Here is a 12,014-nt window from a genome sequence, read left to right on the forward strand (position 1 = left end):
ATACTATAACACATTTAAATCATAACCAAACACGAGGCATCCCCCCCCACACACAGACGACTTTTGTGTTAGTTAATCGAATCAAATGCGAAATGCGAGGCTGTTTCTGACAGTGAGGAAGAGGTCACCCAATCTACCACAACGCACGAACACAGTCACAGAGAGAGAGAGAGTGTGAGAGACACAGAGAGAGAGAGAGAGAGAGAGAGTGTGAGAGAGACAGAGAGAGAGAGTGAGACAGACAGAGAGACAGACAGAGAGAGAAACAGACAGAGACAGACAGACAGAGAGAGACAGACAGAAACAGAGAGAGAGACAGACGCAGAGAGAGACAGACGCAGAGAGAGACAGACGCAGAGAGAGAAACAGAGAGAGAGAGACAGACACACACACGACCCCCCCCCCCCACAGAGAGAGAAACAGACAGAGACAGACAGACAGAGAGAGACAGACAGAGAGATAGACAGAGAGAGAGACAGACGCAGAGAGAGACAGACGCAGAGAGAGACAGACTCAGAGAGAGAAACAGAGAGAGAGAGAGACAGACAGACAGAGAGACAAAGAGAGACAGACAGAGAGAGAGACAGACAGACGCAGAGAGAGAAACAGAGACAGAGAGAGAGAGAGAGACAGACACACACACGACCCCCCCCCCCCACACCCACCTGGCTGGTACAGGCGCTCCACAGGTAGACGCAGGTGCCCAGGCCCACGCTGAGCACGTTGAGGGAGGACCAGTCCACCAGGTTGAGGTAGAAGTCGTCCTGCAGCTCCGGGGCGTCCAGCACCTTGAAGGGGATCTTGGAGATCTTCCGCGTCGGTTTCCGCGGCGACCGCAACAGCTTCTGACTGTAGGAGGGAGACGCGACGCAAAGGCAAAGGCGTGTTTATTATGGCAACGAAGCGGGGGGAAAACAACAACAAGAAAACAATGAGGCCCTGAAAAACTGGGATGTTGTGGAAGAGAGGAGGAGGAGAGGAGGAGGAAGAAGAAAGGAGGATAAATGAGGAAGAAAAGAAGAGAGGAGGAAGGAAGGAAGGAAAAAGAGAGGAGGAAGAGAGGAGGAGAGGAGGAAGGGAGGAGGAGAGGAAGAAGAGAGCAGGAGGAGAGGAGGAAGAGAGGAGGAGGAGAGGAGGAAGAGAGAAGGAGGAAGGGAGGAGGAGAAGAAGAGAGGAGGGAGAGAAGAGAGGAGGAGGGAGAGAAGAGAGGAGGAGGGAGAGAAGGGAGGAGGAGGAGAGGAGGAAGAGAGGAGGAGGAGAGGAGGAAGGGAGGAGGAGGAAGAGAGGAGGAGGAGAGGAGGAAGGGAGGAGGAGGAGGAGGAAGGGAGGAGAGGAGGAGGAAGGGAGGAGGAAGAGAGGAGGAAGGGAGGAGGAGGAGAGGAGGAAGGGAGGAGGAGGAGAGGAGGAAGGGAGGAGGAGGAGAGGAGGAAGGGAGGAGGAGAGGAGGAAGGGAGGAGGAGAGGAGGAAGGGAGGAGGAGGAGAGGAGGAGGAGAGGAGGAAGAGAGGAGGAGAGGAGGAAGGGAGGAGGAGGAGAAGAAGAGAGGAGGGAGAGAAGAGAGGAGGAGGGAGAGAGGAGAGGAGGAAGGGAGGAGGAGGAGAGGAGGAAGAGAGGAGGAAGAGGGAGAGAGGAGGAGAGGAGGAGGAAGAGAGGAGGAGGGAGAGAGGAAGAGGAGAGGAGGAAGAGAAGAAGAGAGGAGGAAGAGAGGAGGAAGGGAGGAGGAGGAGAGGAGGAAGAAGAAAGGAGGAAGAGAAGAGAGGAGGAGGGAGAGAAGAAGAGAGGAGGAGGGAGAGAAGAGAGGAGGAGGGAGAGAAGAGAGGAGGAGGGAGAGAAGAAGAGAGGAGGAGGGAGAGAAGAAGAGAGGAGGAGGTAGAGAAGAAGAGAGGAGGAGGGAGAGAAGAGAGGAGGAGGGAGAGAAGAGAGGAAGAGGGAGAGAAGAGAGGAGGAGGGAGAGAAGAAGAGAGGAGGAGGGAGAGAAGAGAGGAGGAGGGAGAGAAGAGAGGAGGAGGGAGAGAAGAGAGGAGGAGGGAGAGAGGAGAGGAGGAGGGAGAGAAGAAGAGAGGAGGAGGGAGAGAAGAGAGGAGGAGGAAGAGAGGAGGAGGGAGAGAGGAGAGGAGGAGGGAGAGAAGAAGAGAGGAGGAGGGAGAGAAGAGAGGAGGAGGGAGAGAGAGAGAGAGAGGAGGAGGGAGAGAAGAAGAGAGGAGGAGGGAGAGAGGAGAGGAGGAGGGAGAGAGGAGAGGAGGAGGGAGAGAAGAGAGGAGGAGGGAGAGAGGAGAGGAGGAGGGAGAGAAGAAGAGAGGAGGAGGGAGAGAAGAGAGGAGGAGGGAGAGAGGTGTTACCTGTTGCTGCTGACGGGGGAGAGGGAGTAGGGGGACACGGTGTTGCCGTCCTCTGGGAGAGACCGCTTGGCACTGACGGAGTACTACACACACACACACACACACACACACACACACACACACACACACACAAACAGACACAGACACAGACACAGACACAGACACACACACACAGAGACACACACACACACACACACACAGAGAGAGAGAGTCATCACCCGTCTCATACTCTGACAACAAGAGAGCCTTTCAGTTTCCAAAGATGCAACGGTTTAAAGTCGTTGCTCTGTGTGTGTCTCTGTGTGTGTGTCTCTGTGTGTGTGTCTGTGTGTGTCTCTGTGTGTGTCTGTGTGTCTCTGTGTGTGTGTCTCTGTGTGTGTGTCTGTGTGTGTCTGTCTGTGTGAGTGACTGACTGGCAACCAGGGACTGCTGATGTAATTTAGCTACCCAGCTAATTCAAGGAGAGTCAATGACTGTCCATTGTCCTTTTTAAATAAACAACCAAATAAAATAACACGGAATAAGCTCAGTGATGATGTTTTAGAAGGACAGGGTTCGTGGTTAACGGTTTAAAGTCATTACTGTGTGTGTAGGTGTGTGTGTGTCTCTCTGTCTGTGTGTGTGTCTCTGTCTGTCTGTGTGTGTGTGTGTGTGTGTGTCTCTGTCTGTGTGTCTGTGTGTGTGTGTGTGTGTCTCTGTCTGTCTGTCTGTGCGTCTGTGTGTTTGAAACAAAGTCATTGCTGTGTGTGTAGGTGGGTGTCTCTCTGTCTGTCTGTGTGTGTGTGTGTGTGTGTGTGTCTGTCTGTGTGTGTGTCTGTCTGTCTGTCTGTCTGTGTGCGTCAGGGTTCACAGTTGCGTACGCTGAACAGGCTTCTCTTGGCTGGGGTGGAGGGCTGCAGCCGGCGGTCCTCAGACTGGGGGTCCTGCACCTTCTCTATGCCCGCGCCCAGCAGCTCGTTCTTCAGCAGGGCCGAGTACGCCAGGCCATCCGCTACGGGAGGGGGAGGGGGGGGAGAGAGAGGGGGAAGGGAGAGAGAGGGAGGGGGAGAGAGGGGGAAGGGAGAGAGAGAGAGAGGGATGGGGAGTGAGGGGGGAAGGGAGAGAGAGGGAGGGGGAGAGAGGGGGAATGGAGAGAGGGAGAAGGGAGAGAGAGAGAGAGGGGGGGGGAGAGAGAGAAACACAGGGAGAGAGAAAGAGAGAGTCGGGGGGGGGGGGGGGTGAGTCAACAGACAAGCCCTAGGAGAAGAAGTGTCTAAAGACTAACTGTTGGTGTTGACGCACACGAGAGAGAAGAAGACATCATTCTTCAGGGGGGTATTCCATCAACGTGGCTAAAGGACAACCCAGGCTTATTCTGATCTGATCTGAGTCTCGTGAGACTTGTGAAAATATGGCTGAACTTTTTAAAATAACTCTTGCGGGATTCATCAAAATAAGCCAGGCTTGTCACTTTAAGCGAGGTTGATGGAATACTCCCCTGGTCTGCCGGGTCAATCAGACCCAGGGAGTGAGTAGAGAGTGGGTGAATTGGAAATCAGTAACATTTTGCAGCCGAGACCGAGTTCCTCCCCCAGTGTTTAGGACCAGGGTGGACAGAGCACAGCGGGGCGTTAAGGAGGATGGATTACCTTTACTGGTGTCTGTGGTGCCGTCTTTGGTCTTCCGGTTCTGATTGTGGGACTTCTCGTTTTCCTTCACCGCCGCCGCCACAACAACAACAACAACAACAACAACAACAACAACAATGTTAGAAGACCTGTCGTAACCTCACCGTTCAACCGCAAAGACGCATTAAAACCAACAACTCTCCACTAAAGATAATCAGATAGGTTAGAAAGGAAAGGAAAAAGAAAGGAGGAGAGAGGAAGAAGAAAAGGAGGAAGGAAGGAGAGGAGAGGAGGAAGAGAAGAGGGAGAGAGGAGGGAGAAAGACCTGTCGTACATCGCCATTCAACGCAAAGACGCATTAAAACCAACAACTCAACAACTCTCCCCTAAAGATAACCACGTCTCTCTTAAAAAGGAAAAATCGGGAGTTCAATAAACGCATTTCTTAATTTCAATCCAAAAACAATTAATTCCGTCCCCTTAAAAGCCTTTTACGACCGGGTGTGAACTGTGAATCCATCCGATTGGTTACGAGAGTCGTTCGTTACGAGGAGAGAGACTTTTAGATTCAATCCCAGGGTGCATTGCGGCAGGTAGACTCACGTTGATGCGGTGGAAGTTGACGCTCCAGTTGGCCCCGGCGCGAGAGGGGATGAAGCGGTCTCCGTGTTTGCTCGGGGACGACAGGGGCGAGTTGGTGGGCGTGAGGGCCTGCACCGCCTCGATCGCCTTCTACACAGACAGACGGAGAGAGACAGACAGAGAGAGAGAGAGAGACAGACAGACATACAGAGACAGACAGACATACATACAGAGACAGACAGACAGAGACGGAGAGACAGGGATGGTAAATGGTAAACGGACTGACTCATACAGCGCCTTATTCCAAAGCGCTTTACAACGGCCTCTCATTCACGCACGCATTCACACACACATCCACACACCAACGGCAGCTAGCTACCATGCAAGGCGCCGGCCGGCCCCGCTCACTGGGAGCAATTTGGGGTTCTGTGTCTTAACCAAGGACACTTCGACACGTGGCCAGTCGGGGGGTTCGAACCGCCGATCTTGCAATCATTAGACACCTACTCTACCTCCGGCGCCACGGCCGTCCCCATTAAGGGGAGACAGGGGGGTTCAGACAGGGAGACATATTTACGGGACAGGAGGATCTTATCACCTCACTACTTTCACCGACATCTAATCTATCCATCCACACACAGTACTACACCCAACGGGTGGTGAAACAGATGAGTTAGACACTAGCCCCTGTATAACGTAGGTCTACTACACTACTAACCCCTTATTTTTACTACAGAGGAATAGCCTACAATGAGACATGAACGAACTTGAAACAAAACAACCAATGGCGCTGAAAGGATGAGTGACATTCATAACAGCCGAAGCGGTGCAGCATATCGGGCTACACATTCCCTTCACTTGTGCGTACTGTTGTGACACATTATGGCTGTTTCAGGGGCTACCAGAGAAAGGGGGAGGGGTGATACTTGGTATAAACAAGAGATGTCAATCAGAGAGGAGAGGCGTCCACGCAGGCAAAACACCAGAGTATCTGTGAAGAGCCTGGGAGTCGGACAGTATCTGAATACACCCGTAGCTTTTAGACTTAAGACGCCCCAGTGCTTAAAGTCTAGTTCAGTACACAGGGACAGAGAGAGAGAGAGAGACACACCCTCTTCACAAGCTACTTAAATCTATCCTTATTCTAACTGTCGGGGAGGAGGCGGTATCAGACCATTGTCATGGTAATCCAAAGACATCTTTCGGAGCTACTGCCGTCAAGTAGCTGTCAACTTGACAACGCTGCACATTGCAGTTTTGTTGACATCGGCATCTTATGAAGGAAAGAACAGGTTCTTATACATGCCAGCCAGGTAGCATAGCAATGAGACGCATCACCGGTGCTGACTGAGATAACAGTGGGTTTGCAATCATACGATGTCTAGAGATGACTAGCCTACATCAATTTCAGAAAATTCAAACTCCGAGCACCCAAACCTTGCTGCTGAAACGTTCAGACAAGATACATGAATCTATCGAGACACGACATAATTTCCCAAGTAACATTGGAAAAGACATTAGCAACGGACAATAGCTCACTGGGCTACACAATACAGCATATATTGTGCAACACAACACAGAACACACAATTTGACAGAACAATAATGTCCATAAAGCGGATGGTATGTCGGACACTTACCAGTGGGCTGGCGTTCTCGTTCTGGATGTTGATCTGCCTAAGCAGTCTGCACTCATAGTCCTGGTCCATGACTGGGAGACAGAACAGAACCATGTTACTTGACAGAACAGATTAAGATTCAACTTTATAGTCAAGCGCCAGACAACGAAATGCAGTTTAGCATCTAACCAGTACCCATAATGATATAAAACATGACATTGATAGATACAGTATGATGGCAAGTACAGTAGTTAGAGGTTATATATATACAGTTATGAGCCATGAACAGAATACACCACCACCATGAGAATCACCTAGCTATCACAACCCTCCTTCTTGGGCGTGTGAAAACAGCAGTTATTTTTGGACGGTTCTACCATTCAGAAACTACACGACACACACTGTCTGGTGGCTGTAAAGCGTTCTATTGATCACTTCTCTGAGTCATTCTGATTTGACTGACTAGCTAACTAACTAACTAGTACTGTTAGGAAATCAGAATCAGAACACAAAACAAAACAAGCGATAGATCACATGCATGTAAACCAACCTGAGCATCAAACACAGCTCCTCAAAGAGCTCACATACAACTCCTATTTTAGAGACTCTTCCTGTTGAGTTCAGAATAGATTTCAAGATCCTTCTGGTTCTTTTATAAAGCTCTCACTGGCACAGCACCAACATAATAATGTTCAGACCTTCTGCATTTAGTATATCAGCCCAATAGAGCTCTCAGGTCTTCTGCTAGCATATCAGCCCAATAGAGCTCTCAGGTCTTCTGCTAGCATATCAGCCCAATAGAGCTCTCAGGTCTTCTGCTAGCATATCAGCCCAATAGAGCTCTCAGGTCTTCTGATGCTGGTTTTCTCTGTGTACTACCACATGTACAAAAGAAGAGATTTGGTGAGGCTGCATTCTCATTTTATGCTCCAGATTGTGTCTCACTGCCAGTTTACATTAGGGATGCGACCTCAGCACATATGTTCAAGTCAAGACTAAGAAACCCATCTTTTTACCCAATCAGCCTTTAGTTTAAATGACTAAATGATGATGACATAATGATTAAATGATGATGACATAAGGATTAAAGCCCTTTGAGCTCCAACGTTTAGCAGGGAAAGTAGCTACACAAATAAAGGTTATTATTAGTAACAGACGTTACGTTTGACGTTCAGCGTAGCTTAGCTAAGCTAAGTTGATTCATAACTCCCTACGACTCACCATGTAACCTGCTAGCTAACCACTAGCCTAGCCTAGCCTAGCCTGGTAGCCGATCAGCCGTCTCAGCTAGCCTAGCCTAGCCTAGCTACATTAGCTACATTGTTTATACACACAACCAGACAGATTCAAGCGAGCTTAGAACTGATTCACCACAACCTTTCTGTCCGCGGTGCCTCACCGTGCAGCGATCACAGGGTCTGAGGAAAGCGCTTCTCCTGGGAGGGTCTGGTAGTGAAGGTAATGAAGGTCTTTCTTCTAGCAGATCTGATGTTGACCAAAAAACGTTCGATTAAGCGACTCGCAAAGCAGCATGGGAACGCGGTGACGTCACTGTTTTTTGAATCCACACAATTCGGCGTTGTCAAGGGAACGGTGGTAAACTAAACGATGACGGTAAAACTGTTCTTTTTTAACGGTTTCTTTTTAAAATTTATATATATATACATATACATATATATATATAATTTTATTTTTTTTACTTGAAGAGGTTATTTGAAAATTCTGCATAATTGTCATCTGGCCAATATATATATATATTTTTTTTTTTTTTAAATAAATAGATAAACTTGCATAAAAGTAACAGTGGAAGATACCTATTTTTATTGATTGATTGTGCTTCTTTATCTGTCTCTATCTGCCAAAGTCTGATTCAGTTACCCACAGCGAAAGGGCACAGAGGACATACAGAGGTAACAGGGTCATCCCGATGTCCCCACATTTATTCCCACAAGTAATCATACTGCAAAGGCAGGAATCTCTGTAGGCCTACTATGTCTTGGCGAGCTGCTTTCATGGCCCCCGAAGGAGTCCAGTGTATGATTTTGGTGCAATTTAGACACAGTACACCACACGTTCAATAATAAACTTGTGGGTTCGGGGTTAGGGTTAGGGTTAAAGGGAGGAAACATAGGGCCGACATAACATTGCTTTCAATTCAAAGGATTCGCCCCCGAAGGCCTACATACCTACAACAACAAATTCTTGTCAAACAGCCCTATGTGACTAAATAAGCCTATCTATCTGGTCCCTGTCCTTAAGGTTAAGAAACAGCTGGGGGCCACGCAGTCTTAACAGGGTTATTTGTAGCCTTGAACTTTGAACACACACGCCAATTGTTTGCCAATGGGGTGGGCAGCATATAGCCTGTATCTAACCGCCGTATTTTTTTTACAAGGCTAACATCGTTACTTCACTCTCCTTCTTGCTCTCTTGACACAGAGAAAGTAAAACAGACACTAGAAGACCCACGAAAACAAATTGAGGGCAAATTCACTAAACTGAGTTGATCACGATTCAAATTGCATCTGTCTCACTCTCTTTCTCTGAATTATCTTTCCCTGTCTCTCTCTCTCTCTCTGTGTAACTCAGCTAATGGATCTAATGAGATTCCTTTGTCAATAATTCAACAGGGCCCTGTGTGACAGTGCCAGCAGAGAGAGCCAACTGCTGTCTGTGGCATTAGGAGTAGTGCTTGTTACAAGACAGACAAAGACAATGACACACACACACACACACACGGTTGAGCAAGCTCTAGCATACACACAGGGCTTCTTTCACATCCTGAAATCTTGCTAACCCCGTTAAGCACTTTGAGCTGCAACATTTGCAGGAAAAGTGCTTTACAAATACAAGTTATTATTATTATCATCACACAATGCAAGAGTGAGAATGGTGTGTATTTGTTACTCAAATGTTACTGCGTTGTTTGGGGGGAAATTCACAAACAAAGTAGAAAATGTCAAATGCTTTTTTCTTCTTTCCAGTTGCTGTTGAAGTGTAGGACCAATCACCAGTCCTAAGATAGTGTCTATGATAGGATAAGGCCAGATTATCTTAGCCGACGTGGCAATGTGAACAGGGCAGTAGGACAACGTATTTATAGCAGTGACATTTTGGTCCCTAAGCGAATGACGAAATTAAAATGGTGTCGTTACAGTGTGGCCGTCTTAACGGGGGGCTGGGATTAATAGTAATCAGGGGTGCAAACTTTTAGCCGTTTTAACCTCAAAATAGGTCAACAATTTTCATAAATGTTCTTTGTTTTCAGGCAAAATGTTGCCACTTTTTTGGGCCATCGCCAGTTGGCATCCCTGAGTAATAGCAGTAATAACAATTTCAATAAATTCAAATCTATTAAAAGAAATGTTCATCTTCATAATAACATCTGGTGTCTGGTGTTACCACAGCTGGTTTATTCTTGCAGAAACGATCCGCCCACTCTCAGAGTAGATGTCTCTCTATTATCACCGCTTAAAACTGATTTTTTTATTTAAAAAATAAAATAATTATAGAAATAATAGGATTCACAGACTTGAGTACTGGAGAATGACAATGACAGACGTACATCATTATCTTACTTGAAGTAAAAACTGAATAAGGCTGGAAGAGGTTTACCCACACAGAACAGTGTGCTAAGAAAGAAAACAACATAACAGGAACATTCATTATAATTCTCTAAATGACATTTTTCTCATTGCTACAAGAACATCTGGAAAGAAAAAAAACATAAAGATCTAAGGCGCCAAGTCTCCCTTGATACAGTGTTGTGGAACACAGTGGTACAGTGTTGAGGAGAAAGTGGTCTGGAGAAAGTTTTTTTTAGTTGTAACCCGTTTAAGCGTCACCGCTTCTCCATTGGACTTGTAGTCGCTAGGGAAGTGGGCGACACTTTCTTTATGAAGGCATCATCAGCCTCACTTACCCACTGCAGACACAAGTCAACAACATTCCCATCATACATCCAATTTCAAATTTCAATTTGAATCAAAAGTGCGACATCTGTTATGTGAACAACTAACTAACTAACAGGTCAATGATGGCTAAACAAAGTCTAGCACAAGAGCCTTAATAGGTAGGTAGGTAGTCTAGGTTAGTAATGACTGCAACAATTGACCTATGGGACGCATTACATTACATGCACCTGTTAACAGGACAGAGTTTTGAACACATAAAAAAAACAAAAGTGAAATGCCGAGTCCAGAAATAACTGACAAACAAAGATGTGCAAACGTATGCCCCTAATAAAAAAAATCAAGAAAAGAAAATACATCAAATGCACTAAATGTGATCAACTTTGGAAATATTGGTCTAGCCAAAAACAATAAGCACTAAAGAGTGATGAGGGAGGGAGGACATGAGCGATTCAACAGGAAGAAGAGGGTTTGATAGGGAAAAAGTGCAGTCCGGCTGATCACTTCTGTCTCTTTTAGTGGGAGAGAGGGTTCCGGAAAAATCTATACACCTCTTCACACACTGCACTCTACATTCACTGGCTTCTACACTCCGCTAACACCAGGGGCCACCAATTACAGCCCTGGTCCTGGAGGCGACTACCCGAATCGCAACAGAGTTTAGACGAAACCACGCCCACTTCCGCATGACGTGCGCGTCACCCGCTGCGTTGCTATGGACACCGCAGCTCCCGGCCGCAACCCTCACCCTAACCATAGCTAGCATACATTTTACTAACCCTAACCCTAACCTTAACACTAACCATAGCTAGCATACATTTTCCTGACCCTAACCTTAACCCTGACCCTAACCATAGCTAGCATACATTTTCCTAACCCTAACCTTAACCCTAACCCTAACCATAGCTAGCGTACATTTTCCTGACCCTAACCTTAACCCTGACCCTAAGCATAGCTAGCGTACATTTTCCTGACCCTAACCCTAACCTTAACCCTAACCCTAACCCTAACTGTGATCCAGCATCAACATCTCCCTCTCGCCTCCCTCACGCATCGTGTACGTCATATGCGGAAATGGGCGTGGTTTCGTCTAAACTCTGTTGCGATTCGGGTACGGGCGTACTGGAGAGCTATGGAGGAGGCAGGCTTCCACCAGCTGAATCAAGACAGTTATTGCTGGGATATAACACAAGCCTACTACACACCCTCCCAGGGGGGTATTCCACCAACATCGTTAAGGGAAAATCCAGGCTTATTTCGTTAAGTCTCAGGAGACTTATCAAAACGAGGCTGGATTTCTTTTTTTATAAATCTCACAAGACCCCTCCCAAATTTCGTTGTTTGGTACCTGTACTATAGCAATGACAATAAAGACCATTCATTCATTCACATAAGCCTGGATTTTCCTTTAGCGACGTTGATGGAATACCCCCCAAGAGTCCTCCTCCAGGACCAGACATGGAGACGACTGGCTAACGTTACAAATGTTTATCACATAACACGAAAATACAGCATGACTGACCAGAAAACCATGGTATAAAACACAATAACATATCTACAGCGACAGAGAGTGTGGCCGGTGTCAATCAACCACACAACCCCATGTTTGAAATGACGATCAGCTTCAAGTGGAGAGGGAGAAGTGAGTTGTTTGGGTGGCCAGCCTGACAATGCAACAGTTAAGACTGACAACATAATAACAGACGAACCCCAAACTCTGGCTGGTGTGATGGCAGGAACAGATAGAGAGAGAGAGAGAGAGAGAGAGAGAGAGAGAGAGAGAGAGAGAGAGAGAGAGAGAGAGAGAGAGAGAGAGAGAGAGAGAGAGGGGGGGGGGGGGCGGGTGTAGGTAGATTGATGTATGGGAACACCGGGATAGGGACCCGGGATGTAGGAGAGCTTCTGTACTATCCGTGGTGGCGTGGTTCGGTGAAATGGGTCGGTTCAGGGTTTTGCAG

At 47.3% G+C, this 12,014-nt stretch overlaps 1 protein-coding gene across 1 annotated transcript in view; it reads right to left on the bottom strand.

Moving 5' to 3' along the window:
* The window catches only part of LOC308172210 (fizzy-related protein homolog), a gene marked incomplete at its 3' end in the record, with an annotated part of 11,978 nt that extends 4,337 nt beyond the window's left edge, over positions 1 to 7,641 (bottom strand). Inside the window, exons 1-7 of the mRNA XM_080547119.1 lie at positions 7,545 to 7,641; positions 6,167 to 6,237; positions 4,549 to 4,677; positions 3,967 to 4,030; positions 3,199 to 3,329; positions 2,339 to 2,421; positions 662 to 849 (exon numbers count right to left, since the gene is read on the bottom strand). Coding sequence (XP_080403245.1) covers positions 662 to 849; positions 2,339 to 2,421; positions 3,199 to 3,329; positions 3,967 to 4,030; positions 4,549 to 4,677; positions 6,167 to 6,235 — 664 coding nt within the window. The 5' untranslated portion in view covers positions 6,236 to 6,237; positions 7,545 to 7,641. The remainder of the gene's footprint in view (positions 1 to 661; positions 850 to 2,338; positions 2,422 to 3,198; positions 3,330 to 3,966; positions 4,031 to 4,548; positions 4,678 to 6,166; positions 6,238 to 7,544) is intronic.
* Positions 7,642 to 12,014: the final 4,373 nt, after the last annotated feature.

This window comes from Nansenia antarctica (assembly GCF_963989245.1).
Source record: "Nansenia antarctica genome assembly, chromosome: 16".
Taxonomy (NCBI): Eukaryota; Metazoa; Chordata; class Actinopteri; order Argentiniformes; family Microstomatidae; genus Nansenia; species Nansenia antarctica.